The sequence below is a fragment of the Amblyomma americanum genome, chromosome 2 (assembly GCF_052857255.1).
Source record: "Amblyomma americanum isolate KBUSLIRL-KWMA chromosome 2, ASM5285725v1, whole genome shotgun sequence".
NCBI classification, from domain to species: domain Eukaryota; kingdom Metazoa; phylum Arthropoda; class Arachnida; order Ixodida; family Ixodidae; genus Amblyomma; species Amblyomma americanum.
The window spans coordinates 216,646,985-216,668,380 of NC_135498.1; the positions used below are offsets into that span (position 1 = coordinate 216,646,985).

At 47.9% G+C, this 21,396-nt stretch overlaps 1 protein-coding gene across 3 annotated transcripts in view; it reads left to right on the forward strand.

Annotated features, from left to right (window-relative positions):
* The window catches only part of Ube4B (Ubiquitination factor E4B), a 423,977-nt gene that overhangs the window by 157,243 nt on the left and 245,338 nt on the right, over positions 1-21,396 (forward strand). For all 3 annotated transcript variants that reach the window (XM_077655721.1, XM_077655722.1, XM_077655720.1), the window contains 2 exons: positions 10,250-10,334; positions 10,643-10,740. In XM_077655721.1, the coding sequence (XP_077511847.1) occupies positions 10,250-10,334; positions 10,643-10,740 (183 nt within the window). The remainder of the gene's footprint in view (positions 1-10,249; positions 10,335-10,642; positions 10,741-21,396) is intronic.

Sequence of the window (21,396 nt, forward strand, 5' to 3'; positions counted from 1 at the left end):
ACGCTTGCCCGGCGAAACATTCCCGGCTGTACCAGTCAACTTCAAACTACTTAACGGACATCATTTATTAGGGACGGGAGACAAGGCACAAGGCAGTTCAGAAAAATTGCTGATGGCCTAGCTCTGTTAGGCCAGGATATACCTAGCGAAAGCGCGGAGATTTCTGCATCAGAAGAGTGCATCCACTAGATGCGCCTTTATTGACGGCTGTAACTTGAGCCGTCGTAGCGGAGCGGTAGCGTTTCCGCCTCAAACGCCGAAGGCCCTGGTTCGATTGCGAACCTCGGCACTGGACTTCTTTTCTTTTATTTAGTGAGTGGGCGGGGGGTTTCAGTGGCTCCCATGGATGCCGCCGCTGAATACGTTGGTTAGCGGTTAGGCGCAGGCTCTGTTAAGGCAACGGCTCTGTATGCTGCGGCAAGGCGCGCGTGCGCGCCCTGCACGGCAAAATCACGTCGGTCAAAGCGACACCCTCTATACTCCAACTGTGCTTGACCGCCGACGCGTTCGGCGGCTTCGGCGCACTCTGACCGCATTGGCGAGGAGATTGGAGCATGTATGTATTTCGCGCCGAGTGCGCCAGCCGCCGCCGGCCCGGCCAGACTGATTTGGCTCGGCGGCGAAGTGCGCGTTATATTCAATAGCCGCGGCAGTTCGGCGGAGCTGTTCTTTTCGAGCTCAGCCATTTTAATCCATTCACAGTACATACCTGAAGGTACATGCAAGTTGGTGAGAGAGCCAGATCCAGTGGACCTGTTGGATCAAGCGGAAGCCGTTGAAGCGTCATGCGCCGGCTTTGGTTTCAAGCCGCCGACTTTAAACGCGACCGCCCTCGAGCACCCATTTGTTTTTCGTGGCAAAAAATAAATAAATAACTTGGCTCATGCCACCGTGGGAGACCTCGACGCTGCCTGCTGCGCCGTGCAACCGCTCCGTTCAAGGAATCACAATCCGTTGGCCCCAAAGCCCCGGCCAGCCTCCGATGGGCGCAACGCACCCCATCGCGACACCCCGCACTAAGGTTATGATATTTAGTTTGCAACGGCTGCTCTCTGAGGAAGGGGGAAACCACCCGCCGGCGCCTGACCTAACCGTGCTCCCTCAAAAGCATTGCACGCTCTGTGGGGCTGAGGTCGCTGAAATGCAGGCCAGAGTTTTTGCGAGAACTATGTCGTCGGGTTCGGGAACGGGATCCATCGTAACGCTGGCAAGACGTCGGTGCAAACGTAAACGAAGCGACGGTGGCGACCCCCGATAGATGCCTTCAACGGCCGTAGCTTTCATTTCGGCAGCTGCTAGACCGCACCGCTAGCCGCCAGAAATCACGGAGTCTCCGTTTACGTCACGTTTCACGTCACTCCGTTCTGTGTCGTCATAAGAGTTCTCGAGTTTGAATCGGAGCGGCGGGAAAAATTTTTTCAACTTCGAATCCAAATTTCTTTGAAGTAAATGCATCTTTCTCTCCCGGACAAGCGTCAACAAAGCCATGAAATGCCGAACTATCAGATATTGCTAACAAAAAAATTTTGATAGAGTTCTTCTCAGTGTCCCTTTAAGTCGAACTCTCCAAGGGCAGTTCCGGACGTCGTCAAAATCTTCAAAGATACAGGTAGCGGCCCGAGATTCACCTTCGAACTACCCAGCTCAGCTACCCTACTGTTTTTAAACCTCAGGGTCCATTATCTAGAGAACAGAGTGTGTTGGGAATATCACCCTAGGACGAAAATACCTCTCTTGAACTTCAGTTCGGGGCATTCCAAACTTGTCAAGGCGGGTATCGCGACTTCATGCTTAAAAGCGTCCCTTGGGAAATCCTGTACCCACAGAGTGGAGGCTAGGTTCCTGGGGCAGGTAGAGAGGCTGAAGGAAGCCGGGTATCCTGAGCAGATGTTGGCTCAGATCTCCGAAAGGATCCTGGTCAAGGTGGGAAGTGCCCATGCTAGTAAAAAAGAGGACAGGGGACGTAGACAAGTGGTGGGCATTCCATACGTCCATGGAATTTCACACCGGCTCAAAAAAGTGGGGGCGAGATGCGGGGCGGACGTGATTTTCATGACAAAGAATAAGCTTGCAAGGATTTGTGGTGCTGTGCGAAAGAAGCTCGAGCCTGAGAGCAATCGTGATGCAGCTGAGTGCTCGATAGCGCACAGACAGAAAACCATGGTCACAGAGTGTAAAACTGGGGTCGTGGATGAAGTCCCCCTCTCGTGTGGGAAGAAGTACATCGGCCAGACAGGCCAATGTATTAACGAGCGGTCAGCAGACCATCGCAGGTCGTTGAAAGGCGCAGCTTCCTCTAATCTCGCCTTGCACTGCAAATGGTGCAAAGATTGTTTTCCTCGGTTGAACAAGACCAGCGTCTTGTTTAAACACAGGAATCTGGTTTTCAGGGAGTTGGTGGAAGCGTACCTGATCAAGAAAGAATCAGATGACTGTGTAGCATCACCATCTGTAGGCCTGATTGATAGGGAGATACCTTTTTTGCGCAGTTTTTTTAGCGCAAGCAGGTGGTATGGAGTGTTAGCTTGACAGGAGTGTGCCATGAGTTTGCTGTGTGTTTTGTATCTTGTCTCTGACGATGCGTAGATTGCTTTTAAAAGGTGTGTGATCACAGTGGCATCACGTTACATGTGCCAAGATAGTGTGTGATAGTGTTTGCGTTTTCGGTTTTTTAGCATGTTTTTCCGCGGGATGAAGATACATATATAGGCCTTTTTCCTTGAATAAAAAATCAGTTGATAGTCTGCGCTCGTGTCGTGCCTTCTTGTTCTCTGTCTTCGTTTCTTTGCGCAGTTAAACTTGATTCCCTACCAACTCGCCCAGTTTTCCGTTCTTATTAGCTATTCCACATCAATATGCTGAAAAGATAGGAAGAGCGTGCGTCCCAAGAGACCGTGCAGGCGTCATCTTTCGTTGTAATCGAAAAAGATCAGTCATGCTCGGAAAACGTACGCGATGTTTGCATGAGTCGTTTGTAAATTACTAGAGGGTTATGCCCAATATACAGTGCTACTATCCGATGTTTGCAATGGTAACCTGTGCAAATGCATGCCGTAGTGTTTGTAGGTTGTTTTTCTTCTTTCATTCTTCGGTTATGTGTTGTTCAGTGTGTACATGTTAACCTTTATGGTACAGAGATGTTTAAAGTTTGGGTCTGAAGTTTTGTATGGCTTTTATTTTTCCTATTTCTAGATGTATAATGTTTGCCCCGATGTTTCCTCTGTGCGCATTTCCATGTGCCTCCATGTGTCACTGTGTAAAGTGCCTTCGGTGACTTCGGCAGTGTTTAACTTGTCTGTTTACCACATGAACATAAGTGTTGTGTGCACCAACAGCAGTTTTTTCTATGTAAAAAAACTTCAAGGGGGGTCAAATGTGAAGTGCACAAAAGATCCTCGGAGGATTTGTGAACGTGGTGCATAGGACAGCGGAGCACTGAGCGTGCCAGCCCAGCGTGTGCGCGTGCGAAGGGTGTGTGCGAGGCAACGGCGACAAAGAGTGTGGCAAGCATGAGAAGCTGAGAGCTGACGTGTCAGAAAACCGAGGTGTGAAGGGAGACAGCGCAGCGGAGGTGGCGTCATTCAAGTGTGGAGGTGGCAGCCATTGGACGTTGAGTCCGTGCTGCCGTGGACCTCCCTTGGATCACCGATGCAAGCCTCCTGCGTTCTTTGCAAGTGTGGAGATGGCAGCCGATGGACTGAGGGTCTGTGCTGCTGAAAGGCACTCTTGCATAATCTGCTTTAAGCCTCCGGCGTTTCGTGACGCCGTAGACAGGACCTGGCTACGTTTTTTCTGCTGCTGCCAAGTTCTTTGGGCTCTTGGCAGGAGACCACCGGCGTCTCCTTGTGTTCCTCTCCGCTCCTACTAACACCCAGCTCCTTTCCGTCGCTTCTTTCGACGCATCGCCAAGGACGCGTCGCACTGCATCCACCTGCATTCGCCCTGCTTGCAAAGCATACCCGCTTCACATGGGACGCTCCACATCTAGTGAACTCTCCTTTATTCTGTAGTATTGTACGTGTGTTGAGTGTGTGTTTTTCTTGGGGTCGTTTGTTTTTTATTGGCCCTTTTCCTTTAAAGTATAAATATGGCTTCATTTTCTTTTGTTTGATCTCTTGTTCGAACCTGCACGCGATAGTGTTCCCCTTCAGAAAGTCGGGGACGTGCTACCGGTTCGCTACAGATGGGCACGTTCAACAAGGTCTGGCGTGAATGGACGACTAAGGGTGGAAGAAAGCACAGCGAGCGTTTTATCCTCTGTATCTTTCCACGATTCAATCTCATCATGAATTCTGTAAAAAATCACGTTATTTTGTTGGGCTCTGTCTTCTAAATCGTCCACACGAGACTGAACACTGTCTTGCTGGAACGTTAAATGGCCTACTGTGCTCTCAACGGCTGCGAGACTTTCTTCGAGGTTGTTTATGGAGCGAACTTTTTCTTCCAGGGCCTCAAGACATGCATAAATATTCTCAAGCTTTGCCTCAATATTTAGTTGGTCAGTTCTAATATCTTGAACGTCAGACTTCATTCCAACCTGACTATTTGCAGGATCAGATGTTTGAGTACTTATTTTTTTAAGCATCTTGGTAATAGCTGATAATTAGTTGGGTTGGTTCTCAGTTTGTGAGCGAAGATTCGAGGTGCCAGGATTGTATTCAATATCACCAGAAAGAAGTAGCAATAACACTTCAGCACATTTGCGCATAAGTGCCCAAACCGTTTATGAGCATGGAAGCAGGACTAGACTGATTGCTGCACTTTTTTTGAATAAAGTGTAGAACGGTTACAAACCTGCGGGGCGAACAAAAGAAGATTGTGAGCCATGATGCTGTGTATGCTGCTCCATGCTTACTAAAGTTGAAGGCATTCCGGGGGTCGCTTAAATCCATGGCCAGTGAAGCTGTCGCTGCCCGTGATGCTGCCTTGTCCGCAAGGAGCACAGTTGAGGAAGGCCAGTTTCAGCAGGAAATGGATTGCCGGGACGAAACATACTGACAGTACGGTAACGGTTGGGGGCCTAAATTCATCGCAAGGTGAAAGGTGGTAGCAGTACAGTGCCAATGTCAGCATAGCCTGCAGGGAGAACAAAAGAAGATTGTGAGCCATGCTGTTGTGTGCGCTGCTCCATGCTTACTAAAGTTGAAGACGTTCCTGGGGTCGCTTAAATCCATGGCCAGTGAAGCTGTCGCTGCCCGCGATGCTGCCTTGTCCGCAAGGAGCACAGTTGAGGAAGGCTGGTTGCAGCAGGAAATGGATTCCCGGGACGACACATACTCATCGCACGGTAACGGTTGTGGGCTTAAATTCATCGCAAGTTAAAAGGTGGTAGCAGTACAGTGCCAATTTCAGCATAGCCTGAAGGTAGAACGAAAGAAGATTGTGAGCCATGCTGCTGTGTGCGCTGCTCCATGCTTACTAAAGTTGAAGGCATTCCGGGGGTCGCTTAAATCCATGGCCAGTGAAGCTGTCGCTGCCCATGATGCTGCCTTGTCCGTAAAGAGCACAGTTGAGGAAGGCCGGTTGCAACAGGATATGGATTGCCGGGACGAAACATACTGACGGTACGGTAACGGTTGTGGGCTTAAATTCATCGCAAGGTGAAAGGTGGTAGCAGTACAGGGCCAATGTCAGCATAGCCTGCAGGAAGAACAAAAGAAGATAGTGAGCCATGCTGCTGTGTGCGCTGCTCCATGCTTACTAAAGTTGAAGACGTTCCTGGGGTCGCTTAAATCCAAGGCCAGTGAAGCTGGCGCTGCCCGTGATGCTGCCTTGTTTGCAAGGAGCACAGTTGAGGAAGGCTGGTTGCAGCAGGAAATGGATTGCCGGGACGCAACATGCGGACGGTACGGTAACGGTTGTGGGCTTAAATTCATTGCAAGGTGAAAGGTGGTAGCAGTACAGTGCCATTGTCAGCATAGCCTGCAGGGAGAACAAAAGAAGATTATGAGCCATGCTGCTGTGTGCACTGCTCCTATGCTCCCATGCTTGGGCAGGTCAGTGTGATAAAAGGACTGTTTAGCTCTTTTTAATGCATCGTCCGCTTTGCATGGATGCTTCGTACCTGAAATGCATGCTGAAGTGATAAAAAAAAGCCTTCCAATTTCCTGTTAATGGCCTTGCAATTTCCTTTGTTGTAAATAGTAATTGTTTTTTTAGTTTCTTTTATTATTGGAGTGAAGGTAAAAGATGCATGGATGACTTTGTGATCACTGATTTCTGGCAGATAAGTAGTGGAGTTGAGGCTGTCAGGGTGGCTAGATAGTATAAGGTCAAGAGCGTTAGCAGTATTTGCGGTGATGCGTGTGGGCTGGGTTACTAATTGGGCAAGGTTCAAACTCCCGGGATTCATCCTGTCTAAAAAGAGGCTGATGTTAGGTATTCCAGTCTTTGCCAGGATAGTTAAAACCGCTTTAAAGGTGGACATGAGCATTAGGGTGTTTTGTTATAAGTTCGTTCAAAATGTTGTGCAGCTTTTGGGGGAATTCAGGGCTATTGTGGGGAGGCTGTAACAAACTCCACTCAGTATAGATACCGGTGTGGCGCAACAAAGGAGCCATAATATTTGAAGGTCTGATTGGATGTTAATATGGACACACTGTAGCTGATTGCTTGTAGCAATAAGGATACCGCCCCCTCAGGAGCCTTTGCAGTCAGCACGGAAAAGATTAAATTTGGCAGGTTGGACAGAACTTCAGTGTTGCCCACATTATCAGTCAGCCAAGTCTCTGTCAACACAAGCAGATTGCTACTTGTTGAAGACACGAGCCTGGACACACTATCACACACATAGAAGGCAGACATCATATGTTAGTATAAATAACTGAAAAGGAAATATTCTGTCAAGGAGAGGTGTGGCGAGGATTATGTATATGACGGTGGAGAGGCAAGCACTATGCTATTGCTTTAACCGATTCTGTGTCAGCATCAAAAGTGCAATGTTTTTTGCCAAGAAATAGGCTCTTTTATGGCAAGGAAAACGGTCCAGTTTGTGCTCTTTCAAACGCGACAAGATGTTTGCAGGCTTTTTTAAGAGGGTGGATAAAATCTCCTCCGATGCTGTAATTTGTATCCTTTAAGATGGATCCTTTTGAAAAGGCAGTTTATGTTGTTTTTAGAGGTGAAAATTTCGCTATAATTGGTTGCTGACGGTCTTCGTTATGACACCCCAAGCGATGTGCACGCTGACTAGGCTCCAGTGTTATCTGTAACTTATCCTGACAGTGCCTAATTACTATTTCTCCTGGTTCGCCGATTGATTCACAGGAATTGGAGCCTGGAAGGCCATAGAATATCAAATTGTTGCGGCCTGTTTTCCGTGTCGTCTATTCAGGCCTGGAGATTAGTAACAGCAGTAGTAGTCTCAGCAGCGACAGACTGGTAGGATTCTATGTCATACTTTAAAGTAGGAATATCCAGCAAAAGAATTTCCGAGTTTACTAGATGCTTGCTCAGATCAGAAATAGTTTGATCAACAGAACGCATCTGGTCTTTTAGGTCCTGTGCATCAATGATTATTTGATTTTGACTGTTTGGTAACATCTTCAGTTCAGCAAGAACACTATCAAGTTTATCTGGACCAGGGTTTGTCTCAGTATCACTGGACAAAAGAAGGGAATTTACAACACAAAAGCATTCACCAGCAATACAAATGCAACAGTGCAATTTCAGCAGCTTTAACAGGCAATAGTCACTAGATTTTGAAAAAAGGCAGTACTGTGTACTACCTGCATTGCGAAATTCAGTGGATGAGGAGACTGCGCCATTGCACAGCTACTGAGCCCACCAGAACAATGCTGAAGTATGTTACTGCACGTGGTAAATACTCAACTGATTTGTTATCAAACATGGAAGTCAGTGAAATGTTTTTCGGCTCTCCAGTGTCACAGGGATTAAACTGTACTCTAAGTATTGCAACATTTTTGCTAGGTCTTCACTTGAGCACAGTAGATGTACTGTACACTACCTGTAAATGAAATGCCTTTTAGGTTTGCAGAACAAAGCAGCAGAGCAATGCATTTCTGTTTATATTGAAAACGGCATATCTGATCGGTTTAGAAATTATGTTATCAGTTGGTTAATTTAGCTTCTAAAGTGGGGCTTGCTGGCTGGATGAAACCAGCGTCCATGTAGTATATGTTGATTCTGCCCGTAAAATCTGGCTTCAGTTTATGCATGCTACTTTTACAGAAGCTCGAGGTTAACACGGCGCCCGCGGTCCTGACCGTATTCCAATCTGCATCTTGAAGAACTGTGCAGCAGTTTCTGTCGCTCCCTTTTTAGTAACACTATTTCAAAAATCAATGGATATCGCCGCCTTGCCCGATGACTGGAAAAGTGCCAACGTAGTTCCTCTATATAAAAGTGGCAACAAAACAAAAACTGTAAACTATAGGCCTATCTCCCTTACAAGTGCCATATGCAAACTGCTAGAGCACATCATTTACACTAATTTATTTAAGCACCTCCAGGATAACAATTTTTTTTTTTGTACAATGCAGCATGGCTTCAGAAAGGGATTTTCTTGCGATACGCAACTGATAGAGTTTGCTCATGATATCGCTTTTTCAATTAACAATGGTAACCAGGTTGACTGCATATTTTTAGATTTTCAGAAAGCTTTTGATTCTGTTGCACATAATTTATTATTACTGAAACTGTCTACCCTCAAAGTTCCACCCAATCTGCTGAAATAGCTCGAAGCGTACCTCGTCGGTAGAAAGCACTGTGTAGAAAGCAAGCTTGAAGGCGCAAGTTCATCAGATATTGCAGTCTTATTGGGTGTTCCCCAGGGATCAGTTTTGGGCCTTCTTCTTTTTTTATATTTATCAATGATATAGTTGACCGGGTTTCCAGTCGGGTCAGATTGTATGCTGACGATTGTTGCATTTACCGTGACGTCACTTGTGTAAGCTACTCCTATGAATTGCAAAGTGACCTTGGCTCTGTCCTGGCATGGTGCAAAACATGGAACATGACATTAAATTTTTCAAAATGTAAAGTTCTGCAATTTACAAATAAAAAGCAACCATTACCTACCCAGTACTCTTTAGGTGACAGAAACTTATCATTTGTTAAGAATTACAAGTACTTGGGTGATATCTTCTTGGAACGACCACGTAAACCGTATTGCTGCCAAAGCTAGCCACGTGTTAAAATTTTTAAAACGCAATTTCAAGCGGGCACCTGCTGATTTGAAGCAGACACACTAGTTGACAAACATGCGTCCCATCTTAGAATATGGTTGTGTGACTTGGGACCCTGAAACAAAAACGCTTATCAGCGAACTTGAACGAATTCAAAAACGAGCAGCCAGGTTTGTGTCCGCAAACTGTGATTTCACCAAAAGCTCCTCTCAGATGCGCAAAAATTTGGGCTGGCCTCTATTGCAATATAGACGTGAATACCTTAGACTTAAGCTATTTTACATTATTTTTTAGGCGCAACAGGTTTGTTAAAGATTCATACATCAAAGTTCCCTGCTATATATCCTCCCATTTAGATCATTCGTTGAAGGTTCAAGAATACCAGTGCCGTATAAATGTCTAAATGTCTTTAAAAACTCTTTTTTTCCCAAAACAGTGCATGATTGGAATAAATTGCCAGAAGTAGTTGTCTTAGCCCTGCAATCTTTCTTCTTTTGAAAATGATTTGTCGCGCCTTTTGTTGAATTAACATTTTTTTTTGTGTGTGCTGTGTTGCTGTGCGTTTTCGAATTTTTTGTATACGCTTGCTCATATTACTATATGCCACTTACATCTTTCTTGCTTTCATGATTGTTTTGTTATCAGTTTGCTAAGTATTAAAATGCATTGTATTTTTATTGTTTGTTTGTTTTTTACACAGTGTCATCTGCATGACGGTGTATGCTTTGCAACTGTATACCCCCTACAAAAATGCCCTCAAAGGGCGGTCTAGGTACCTGAATAAATAAATAAATGAATATGTGCTGGTAAAAGTGACAAATTCCTTTTAGCAGACAAATATTTTCTCGAATGCTTGGCCAGTGTCTCAGTGCCTGGGTTACTGGCCTGTGTTTAGTTACAGGCTACAGCAATATCATGGCTTGCTGTAGATGTTCCCAAGCTGTGGCTTGGTTATGAGCACGCTTGCATGTTTGCATTGTCTGCATGCTGGAAATAGGTCTGGTGGAGCCCTCTGGGGAACGTCCAATGTTATGGAATTTGGCTATTTTGCATGGTCCTAAGAGTGGCGGCAGCTGGTCACTCGATGGGTGTCTCCCCAACAGGGTGGACGAGAGTCGCGAGCAGCTCCTGGAGTACCTGCTCTCGTGCTACGAGCGCATCACCCTCGAGGAGAGGATTGGTCCCAGGGTAAGGCCCACTTCAGTTTCATTGCCTTGCACCTGCAAGTTGAAACAGTGTTACACTGTCTCCATGTCGTGGCACTCTGTGCTGCAGCCAAAGGGGAGGGACTGTAAATGACAGCTGCTAGAGGCTTTTGTGTGAGGCTGTCATCTTCCATATTATATTGTGCTGCTGAAAGTGAGTGTGGTTGGTCTGACATCACTTGCTTATCAGTAGTACAGCCCTTTTGTGAGCTCTCCTTGTCTTCAAGGGACCAGAGATGGTACTTTGGAACCTCATCTTTGTGCAACAGTGTTTAAAATCTGTGCGTGCAGCGTGTGGAGGAGGCCCTGACGGCCCTGCTGTCGGAGGTGCGGCTGCAGGTAGTGCGGCAGGTGGTGCTCCTGCTGTGCGGCACACTGGCTGGACCCAGGTGGGCATGACATGCATGTGCATCCAGACACTGGATGGCAATCGGTACAGTGCTAAGCCAGTCTTTTTTCCTGGTTCCGTTTTGCGACCAACCCCCCCATAGAGATGGTGTCTTGATTATGCATGCCCTGATTCGCATGATGTTTGGAATGAACTTATTAAAAGAATTCTAGCCTAAAGTTATACAACTCACAAGAAAGAAGGTAATGTGGGTGCTTATTCAGAACAGTTTAATGAGGTGGGAGCGATTGACAGATACATCCTCCCAAAACCCTTTTGCATGTGCTCGCTTACAAGGCAACCGAGAAAAGGCCTTATCATAGCAGGTGTGAAAGGAATTTCCTCTGAGCCTCATAGAGATAAACAGATGTGTTACTGACACAGTTTGAACCCACATTTTTATGTACTTAACGGTTTCCAAACTTTCACGAGCTGTTTCTTGTCTGCCTATGCCCAGAATCTTCACATCGCAGAACCGTAGTATACAGTTGGGGCAAGGCCTGCAGTGTTTAACTAGTTGTTCACCCTCATTATTTTCTACATTTTTTGCATGTTCCATAAGTCGGCCGTTCACGTAGCGCCCCGTCTGGCCACTGTAGGATTTCTGCAAGACAAGGGCATCTCGTAGACAACATTGGTGGCACATTTTATGAAAGGCTGACAGCCAAACTTTTGGTTTTTGCAAGTTAGGCAACGGCTTAGCTGAGCCAGCTTTCCTGGGGCAGAGAGCACCAATCGGTACATTAAACCAGCTAGCCACTTTTTTCAAACCGCGGGTGACTTTGTTGATGTAGGGTACCACTACGGGGCTTCATCATCTTAAGGGGCATTTCCACCACAGGGACCAACTCTGAAGCCAGCTGCAATGAGCATGCTAAATTGATTGTGCAAGCTAGCTTGCATCTCATGCACACACGACTTCCGGAGCAAGGACTCCAAGCTGAGGGTTGTGATGCCTCTTTTCAGAATCTTTGAGTGGGCAGAATTATAAGGCAAGAGCCCCTTCTGCGCTCGAGGGGAATAAGCCCAGCCGAAAGAATCACCCACACTGCTTCTGCTACAAGCCTGCCTCCCTATGATCCACACATAGGCCAGATTGCTTCGGCTTAAGTTTCTGATCCTGTTCCTGAATGATAGCACGAAACTCAATAAAACGAGATACCTGCCAGAGCCGAAAACCTGCGCTACAAGTACGAAGCATACAAGACATCTAATCGAATAGAGATCCATGGTGAAAATTCTTAACATTGTCATTATATGCGATTAACTGTGCTGCTGCTTTTTTATGTACTGTTTCAAGTGCTGTGGGCATGTGAACAGCATTATGGCACGGTTGCTTGATAGCATGCGTTTGTTCAAGCAAAATTGTTCAAGCAGATAGTGGGATATCTTCAAATCTACGTGGCATCTGCTGTTCCAACTGACACTGCTCTGATTGCTCCTGCACCTTATGGCCGTTATGCTGACTTCGCTGGATATGACCCGTCCTGGCAACCCTCTTGGACCGTGGCTCCTTCGCAGAAGTTCAGCCAATCGCATATGACATCACCAATTCCTCTGGATATAAACGGACGTCAGCGAACAGCATCGTGGCATGGTTGCTTGACAGCATGCATTTCTTCATGGAGATAGCGGGATATCTTCAAATCTACGTGGCATCTACTGCCCCAACTGACACCGCTCGGATTGCTCTTGCACCTTATGGCCGTTATGTTGACTTCGCTGGATATGACCCGTCCTGGCAACCCTTTTGGACCGTGGCTCCTTCGCAGAAGTTCAGCTCATCGCCTACGACATCACCATTTTCTCTGGATATAAATGGACGCCAGCGGCCCGCGCCTTCCAGTGGGCGTGTGAACAGCATCATGGCATGGTTGCTTGACAGCATGCGTTTGTTCATGCAGGTTTGTAATGATGTTCCTATGTTTGCTAAGAAGTCTAGCAATGTTTGTCTTGTGCTGTTCCCACACCCACAAGTGCTGTTAGGTTTGATTGTGCAGTCATTTTATGTGTGTGCTCAGCTGATTTTGCAGTCAGGTGATGTTGAGCTTAACCCAGGCCCTCGTATGCTTTCTAAGGACAGTGAAACAGATGACTCTGTACAGAAAAAGCTTAATGACATGCTAACTTTATTACAGAGCGTTAACTCACGCACCGCCAGAATGGAAACCGAGCAGTCACATTTGTTTGCTTCCATATCTGAAATAAAAGAAATTAGGAATCTATGAAGAATATCTCCAATATCGATGCTAGGCTGTCGGTAGTAGAAGCTCAAACTTCTGCTTCTGATGAGGCTCATCAAGAGCTGCTGACCCTGCCCAAACTCGCTGATAATCTGATTAGTAAAAATGACAAATTGCGGCGTAGTCAGTCTCAGCTGGAAGACAGGCAGCGAAGAGACTATCTTGTTTTTCGGCTTATGTGACAGTCCACCGGAAACATGGGAAGGAACGGAAAACAAGCTTTTGGACGTGATCTCTAACTGCTTTAGTGCAGTGCTTACGCAGGATGCGCTTGAACTTACTCATGGATTGGTGCATTTTCAGATGATAAAACCAGCACTAGTCAGTCGTAGTAATGAAATTGCACGCTATGTTGCATTTCATGTGGGCATGACTTATCAAGAGCGGTGCGCAGGCAGGTTTTTGCTATTCCCCTTTTTGTAAGCTTTGAATGAGCTGACTGGTGGTTTAGAATACCTTTTTTAGAGCGAGGCTGGTACCTCCAGCACACCTGGGATCCACTAGTACTCATAACAATACTGTCAGGACTCGGTAGAACCCCGAGGAGAGCTGAAGGTAAAACGTTTTACTAGTTAACCAGAAAAAGTCCCTGCACACTTCAACTTCTTCTTCTTCTTGCCTCGCGCTCGAAGACCAAGTCTTCATCTTTGGCGTCTTCTTGCATGCGGCATTTGCCCCCCTCCTCAGGAAGCATCGTCTCGATGGTAACAAAAGGAAGTAGGAGGTCAAGATCAGTCCGAGTAGTACGGCTTCATACGTACAACATGGACGACGTCGACTTGTTGCTGGCGTCGCTTGGATGTCGATAACCCGTCCGGCACCACCTCATGCGTGACGTCGGTTAAACGTCGCAGCACAACATAGGGCCCGAAGTACCGCCGTAGTAATTTTTCGGAGAGTCCACGACGGCGAATAGGCGTCCAGACCCACACTTTGTCGCCAGGTTCATACATGACATGTCTGTGGCGAAGATTGTAGCGTCGTGCGTCAGCCTCCTGCTGAGTTCTGATGCGCACACGCGCTAGTTGGCGAGCTTCCTCTGCGCGCTGTGTGAATTCCTCAGCGTCCTGATCGACATCGTCGCCGTCGGCATTCGGGAGCAGCATGGCATCTAGCATAGTTGTCACTGGTCGGCCATGAAGAAGGCTGAAAGGCGTCATGCGAGTGGTGTCTTGTTGTGCCGTATTGTAGGCGAACGTGACGTAGGGAAGAATTTCGTCCCAATTCTTGTGGTCTACGTCTACGTACATACAGAGCATGTCTGCGATTGTCTTATTGAGGCGTTCCGTCAATCCATTGGTTTTGGGGTGATAAGCCGTCGCTTTACGATGACTGGTACCGCTGAGGCGGAGAACGGTTTCCAAAAGCTCGGCCGTAAAGGCAGTTCCTCGGTCAGTTATAATGATTGCCGGAGCGCCATGCCTGAGGACAATGTTCTCAACGAAGAACCGAGCTGCTTCGGCGGCGGTACCCCTGGGAAGAGCCTTTGTCTCCGTGTAGCGAGTTAGATAATCGGTGGCGACAATTATCCATTTATTCCCGGCAGTAGACGTTGGAAATGGTCCCAGGAGGTCCATGCCAATTTGCTTGAAAGGTGTCTTTGGCACTTGAAGAGGGTGGAGTAGACCGGCTGGTTTTTCAGGGGGTGATTTACGACGTTGGCAGTCTACGCACGTCCCTACATAGTGCTTCACTGTCGCCGGTAGTTTTGGCCAGTAGTATCCGCGCTGTACTCTAGCCAACGTGCGGGTGTAGCCTAGGTGGCCGGCGGTTGGCTCGTCATGACACGCTTGCAAGATTTCCGTGCGAAGAGCTGCTGGGACGACGAGTAGATGACTGTTCCCCCCAGGACGGAAGTTCTTGTAAATTACGTCGTTGCGAAGAAAGAATGACAAGAGGCTGCGGGCGAAAATCTTAGGCACATCCGTAGTTCGCTTCTCTAAGAAACCAATAAGAGGGAGCAATTCCTGGTCCTCTCTCTGCTGTTGGGCAAGAGTTGCGTCATCTATGAGTCCTAAAAAATCAGTGTCTTCATCGGGCATTGTGGAGGGTCCGACTGGTGCTCGCGAAAGGCAGTCAGCATCCGCATGCTTCTTTCCGGATTTGTAAATAACCGTCATGTCGAACTCCTGTAACCGAAGGCTCCAACGCGCGAGTCTCCCTGAAGGGTCTTTTAAGTTCGTCAGCCAACAGAGAGAGTGATGGTCGCTAACGACTTGAAAGGGGCGAGCGTACAAGTAAGGGCGGAATTTTATAACCGCCCATACATCTGCAAGGCATTCTTTTTCTGTTGCCGAGTAGTTCGCTTCAGCTTTAGACAGAGACCTGCTGGCATAAGCAATCACCTTTTCCACACCATCCTGGCGCTGCACCAATACAGCACCTAAACCCACATTGCTTGCATCGGTATGAAGCAGGGTAGGGGCGTCGTCATCAAAGTGCACCAGGACAGGTGGCGTCTGTAGGCGTCTCCGGAGTTGGTGCTCTTCACCCCAGCGAAAGACAGCGTTGTCGCGTGTCAGTGAAGTTAATGGCCAGGCAATTCGTGAGAAGCCAGCAATAAATCGACGGTAATAGGCGCAAAGCCCCAGGAAGCGCCTAAGCGTCTTTTTGTCCGTAGGTGTTGGGAACTTGGCGACTGCGGAGAGCTTTTAGGGATCAGGCCGGACACCTTCTTGGCCAACAACGTGTCCTAAGAATTGCAGCTCCTCGTAACCAAAGTGGCACTTCTCGGGTTTTAGTGTGAGGCCCGTAGATCGTATGGCCTGAAAAACAGCTACCAAACGGCGTAGATGCTCCTTGAAGGTTGCCGAAAACACGGTCACGTCGTCAAGATACACCAGGCATGTTTTCCACTTGAGTCCTGAGAGCACAGTGTCCATCAGCCTCTGAAATGTTGCTGGTGCCGAGCACAAACCGAATGGAAGAACTTTAAACTCATACAATCCGTCAGGAGTGATGAATGCTGTCTTCTCCCGATCCCTCTCATCTGCTTCAATTTGCCTATATCCACTTTTCAAATCCATTGAAGAGAAGTAACGTGCATTTCGTAGCCGATCAAGGGAATCATCGATGAGAGAGGGGGTACACGTCTTTTTTGGTCACTTGATTGAGCTTGCGGTAGTCAATGCAAAATCGTAAGCTGCTGTCCTTTTTTTTAACAAGTACCACGGGGGAAGCCCAGGGACTCTGTGACGGCTGGATAGCGTCGTCTCGAAGCATTTCGGCCACCTGTCGCTGAATAGCCTCGCGCTCTTTCGGAGCCATACTGTAAGGATTTTGTCGAATCAGGCGAATCGCGTCATCCGTGATAATGCGATGTTTGGTCAAAGGTGTTTGGCCAACCCGCGATTCTGAAGCAAAACAGTCTCGAAAGTGATCTATGAGATCCAAAAGACGTTCCCGTTCTGAAGACGACAGATTTGGGCTCACATCGACTATGGGTGCGGGCGCCTTGCTCACTGATCCTTCCAGTTGCAGCACGAAATAGTCTTGGTCACTTCGGAAGCTATTGAAGAAGGCCACTGTTGTGCCTTTCGGAATTTTCCGACGCTCGTCGCTGAAGTTTGTCAGCAGCACTATGGCGTGCCCATTGGCCAAACTGACTAGTCCTCGAGCTATAGAAACACCTCGGCTGAGTATCAGGGTGACGGCCCGTTCGGCGACGCCATCGTCGGTATGCGCCACGTCGCACTTCACTTCAGCAAGAGAGCACGATCGCGGAGGTAATGTCACCCCCTCATTGGCAACTCGTAAGGGCATCAGTGGTACTTGCGCATAACCAAGGTCTCTATGATTTTTGGTGAAGGCAACGACGTTGTCCCGAAAGCTGATCACAGCCCCATGAAGGCGCAGAAAGTCCATGCCCAAGATGAGGTCTTTGCAACAGTCTGAGAGCATAACGAAGCTGCCAACGAACACTGAGTTTCCAATTCCTATGCGGGCAGTGCACTTCCCAGTCGGTGCCAGTAGCTGACCCCCAGCACTTCTTAATATTGGCCCAGTCCATTCGGTTTTTACTTTGCGCAGCTTGTCAGCCAGTTTTTGACTAATGATTGAAAAATCCGCCCCGGTATCCACCAGAGCGTGTACCTCCAGCCCATCAATGCAAACGGCGAGGTCAGCGCTAACAACGTCGTCTGGGTTGCTCGTCTCTCTCGGCATTTGTGGCGGAAGTGCAGTAAGGTCGGCGCTGTCATTTTCGTCGTCGGGGCTGCTTATCTGGTTCGGCATGTTCGGCGCTAATGTAGGCGGCTTTTTCGGGGGTAGTGCGGCAGCGTCAATGTGAACAGAGGCGTCACAGTCATGGGTTGCGGTCGGCAGTTGCGGCGGTAGTGAGGGCTTTGAAACTTTTCGACTGGTTGCAACCTCCCCTCGCGAGGTTGCGGCAGTTAGTTTCCCCGGCGAGGGCTCGGGGTCCGCCGTCCGCTAACGTCAGCATCGCTACGACGCGTCGGTGAAGAATAACGCCGTGCAGATTGGGAGCGGCGGCGGAAGCTCGGTGAGTCGGCTTCCCTGCTGAGCGGCGGGCCTTCGAATTGGGCACGGCCAGCGTCGAATTGGCGTCGAGCAGAACCAGGCGGAAAGGCCTGCCCCTCTTGGCGGTAGCAGCAGTACCGATACACATGGCCAGGTTGTCCGCAGAAGAAGCAGAGTGGTCGGCTGTCATAAGAGCGCCACAGGTCAGTTCGGCGCGGCTGAGTGCGGCGGGGACGTGCCCACTGAGGCTCCCGGAAGAACCGTGTCTGCTGACGGCTCGCTGAGCTCAGTGGGGCGTGGTCTGGCGGCGGACGACGAAGGACTTCCGCATAGCTCGCGGGTTGCGGCTCCGGCTCATAGTAAGGCGCCGTGTTGACGGCCGTGTTGCTGCTGGGTTGGGGCACGTGGTATGGTTCGCAAACGGCTGCCGCACTGTCAACAGGATGAGACTCATAATATGGTGCAGATGGTGACAGAGCATGCCGGAGCTCTTTCCTAACGGCTGCTGCGACGGCCTCTGGTGACTGAACGCTCGTAGCAGTAATTCGCTGCAGCTCCTCAAGGACAATTTCTCGAGTGAGGTCTCAAAGAGTGTTCCTATCGGTTGCAGTGAGTGTCGCCGCAGTCGGTAGAACACCGGTGAAGGGTCGGTCGTACTGGCGGCACCATTCTTGAAGGGCTCGCTCTACAGCTGTAGCGTCCTTGACGAACTCACTGACGGTTTGAGGCGGGTTGTGCACCAAGCCGGCAAACACCTGCTCCTTGACGCCATGCATGAGACGTCGTAGCTTCCTTTGCTCAGTCATATCGGGGTCGGCACGGCGAAAAAGTTGAGCCATGTCTTCCGCAAACATAGCTACGCTTTCATTTGGCTTTCGGACGCGCACTTCAAGCAGGCGCAGCGCATTCTCTCGTCGATCAGTAGTGGCAAAAGTGTCCACCAGCTGGCGGCGGAAGTCATTCCATGTGGACAAGCTGGCCTCGTGGTTTTCATACCAAGCTCTAGCAGTATTCTGAAGTGCAAAATAAACATTGCAAAGCTCCTGGTCCGCGATCCACTGGTTGAACTTGGCCCCTCGTTCAAACTGGTCGAGCCAGTCTTCCACATCTTCAAACGCGTTCCCGCGGAAGCACTCCGGTACCTTGGTGTTGTGAAAAGTCACCGACGTAGGGGTGGGAGGTGCCATGGCTTGGAAGACCCGGCAAACTTTGACGTTTGAAGAGTCGCCCGGTAGATGGTTGTACTCCGGGGAAAGGCCTAGACGTCGGCGGCTAGCGCGATGGACAGGCGTGTCGATGTCCGGGACTCGCTGTAGACTGCCGGAAGGAGTCCTGTGCACACCCCGCACCTCCACCAGTGTCAGGACTCGGTAGAACCCCGAGGAGAGCTGAAGGTCAAACGGTTTACTGGTTAACCAGAAAAAGTCCCTGCGCACTTCAACTTCTTCTTCTTGCCTCGTGCTCGAAGACCAAGTCTTCATCTTTGGCGTCTTCTTGCATGCGGCAGTACAGATGTCCAAAAACTGCAAGCATCCCTGCTACGGCAACTAGTAGGTGAAGTGAGTGTGTCTTTGGGTTGAGCTTCACCTACTAGTTGCCGTAGCAGGGTTGCTTGCAGTTTTTGGACATCTGTATTGTTATGAGTACTAGTGGATCCCAGGTGTGCTGGTTGAAAGGTGTGCTGGTTCACTTGTATTGTGTGTAACATGATGGAACACGTCATATACTCTCATCTCATCTCCTTTTTAGAATCGAACTCCTTTTTCAGCATTGCCCAGCATGGTTTTCATAAGTCTTTTTCATACTAAACTCAGCTAATATGTTTCACACATCACCTTCATTGCATCCTTGACCACGTGTCTCAGGCAGACTGCATATTTTTGGACTTTTCGAAAGCGTTTGACACGGTTTTTAATGTGCTTCTCTTTCTTAAATTAAGCAATCTTAATATAGACCCTTATGTCCTTGCATGGCTACAGTGCTTTCTTTCTAACCGGTCACAATTCGTAACAGGGAACAATATAAACTCACATTCTTTGCCTGTCTGTTCCGGCATGTCTCAGAGGTCTCTTCTTGGGTCCCCTCCTCTTTCTCATCTATGTAAATGACTTACCGGCTAACATTTCTTCCTGAATTAATCTTTTTCCCGATGATTGTGTTATTTACCACGAAATTAAACATGACAACGTTGTCTCTTGCCTTCAATCCGACATTAACAAAGATCTTGACTCGTGTTATATTTGGGACATGCAACTAAACATAATAAATGTAAGCATGTACGCATTTCTCGTCTCTCTCTTGCCCCTTCTACTTATATTAACAACATGTCTCTCGAAACCGTGTCGTCTTATAAATATCTGGGTGCTTACGTTTCTTGTAACCTGCCTTTGAAAACTCACGTTGAATACATAATAAATAACGCTGATCGCATGGTTTGTTATCTTCGCAGAAATTTCTCACGTTCATCTAGTTCAATAAAATTATTACTTTAAAAACCATTGGTACGGTCCAAGTTAGAATATGCTGCATCTATCTGGAGCACTGGCATCGAGTCACTCGTTTCAGATTTGGAAGCTGTTCAGAACAGCGCTTGCCATTTTATTCTTTCTGATTATCACCGAACATGCAGTGTAACCGCCATGAAATCAAGTTTGTCCCTACCACTTCTTTCCCACCGGAGATGAATAGCTTCAATGTCTTTTTCATAAAATTTACAACAGCTTTCTCAAAGAAAAGTTACTGTCAAGACCATGTTACATATCAGCACGCATTGATCACCGTCATAAAGTTGGAATCCTATCCTTTCACACAAAATGTTTTCATGACTCATTCATACCCCGAACTTGTGTCAGCTGAAATCAGGTTCAACACGACATTGCAGATATATCTGACAATATTACATTTCGCAAAGTCATTAATGGTTCTCTATGAGTGCGTATTTGTTTATTACTGTATAAAGTTTGCCTTTCACTGTTTACACTCTGTCTTAATGTATCCCCACTGCATTTATTATTTATTAATGTATCTCCTCTGCACTTATTATGTATTCCTGGTTTATTTTACTTTCTCTCCTCGTTGTTGTTTATGCTGAATTTTTTATGTATCCCTACTCCCCTCTGTAATGCCTTCGGGCCCTGATGGTACAATAAATAAGTGAATCTGAACCTGTCACAGCCTCAAAGTGAGGCCAATAAGGGAGTAAAAAAAAAAAAATTACTCATTGGCATCCACTCAAGTGCAGCCATACGGCTATAAAGGAAAGCTATACAGCTTTCTCTGAAATTTGCAGTTAAAGAAAAATTCCTCCTGGTCCGGGGTTCGAACCAGGGACCACCGCTTCACCGGAGCAGTCGCTCCACCAACTGAACTAACCGGGATGGCATGGTTATGGTAGGGCGAGAACGAATTGATCAATAACTCGAAGTGGGATCAGTGTTGGTCACATGTTTAGGGGAATCCCCCAAAGTGGAGTAGATTTGTAGTAAGGGAGCACCGTATATACTTGAGTAATGAACCCAGTCTCATGATAAACTCGCCACCCCCACTTTTGTCAGCCAGAATGAAGCTTTCTTTTTTTTTCAGCTTTTAGCTTTTGTAACCAGCTCCTCAGTTTTTGTGCCGTCAGCAGCGCAGACCTTGGCAGCGGCTAAGATGCTGCCTTGCCGCGGATAGCATCACCACTTGTTTATCTTTTGAGAAGAGCTGCTGCCAAGAAGAGGGGGGGGAGGGGGGGGGGGGGGGGGGGGCTGTGCCCAAGATGCTGCCTGCCGCCGATAACATCACCACTTGTTTGTTTATATTTAAGGAGAGCTCCTGCTAGAGTTGGGGGGGGGAGGTGCGCTTGGCAAACTTGGCACACACTCGTCACCGTCCTGTGTGTTTTTTTTAACCTCTCGTAAAAATTGTGTTCCTGACCTTCAGGCCTGGTGTTCAGC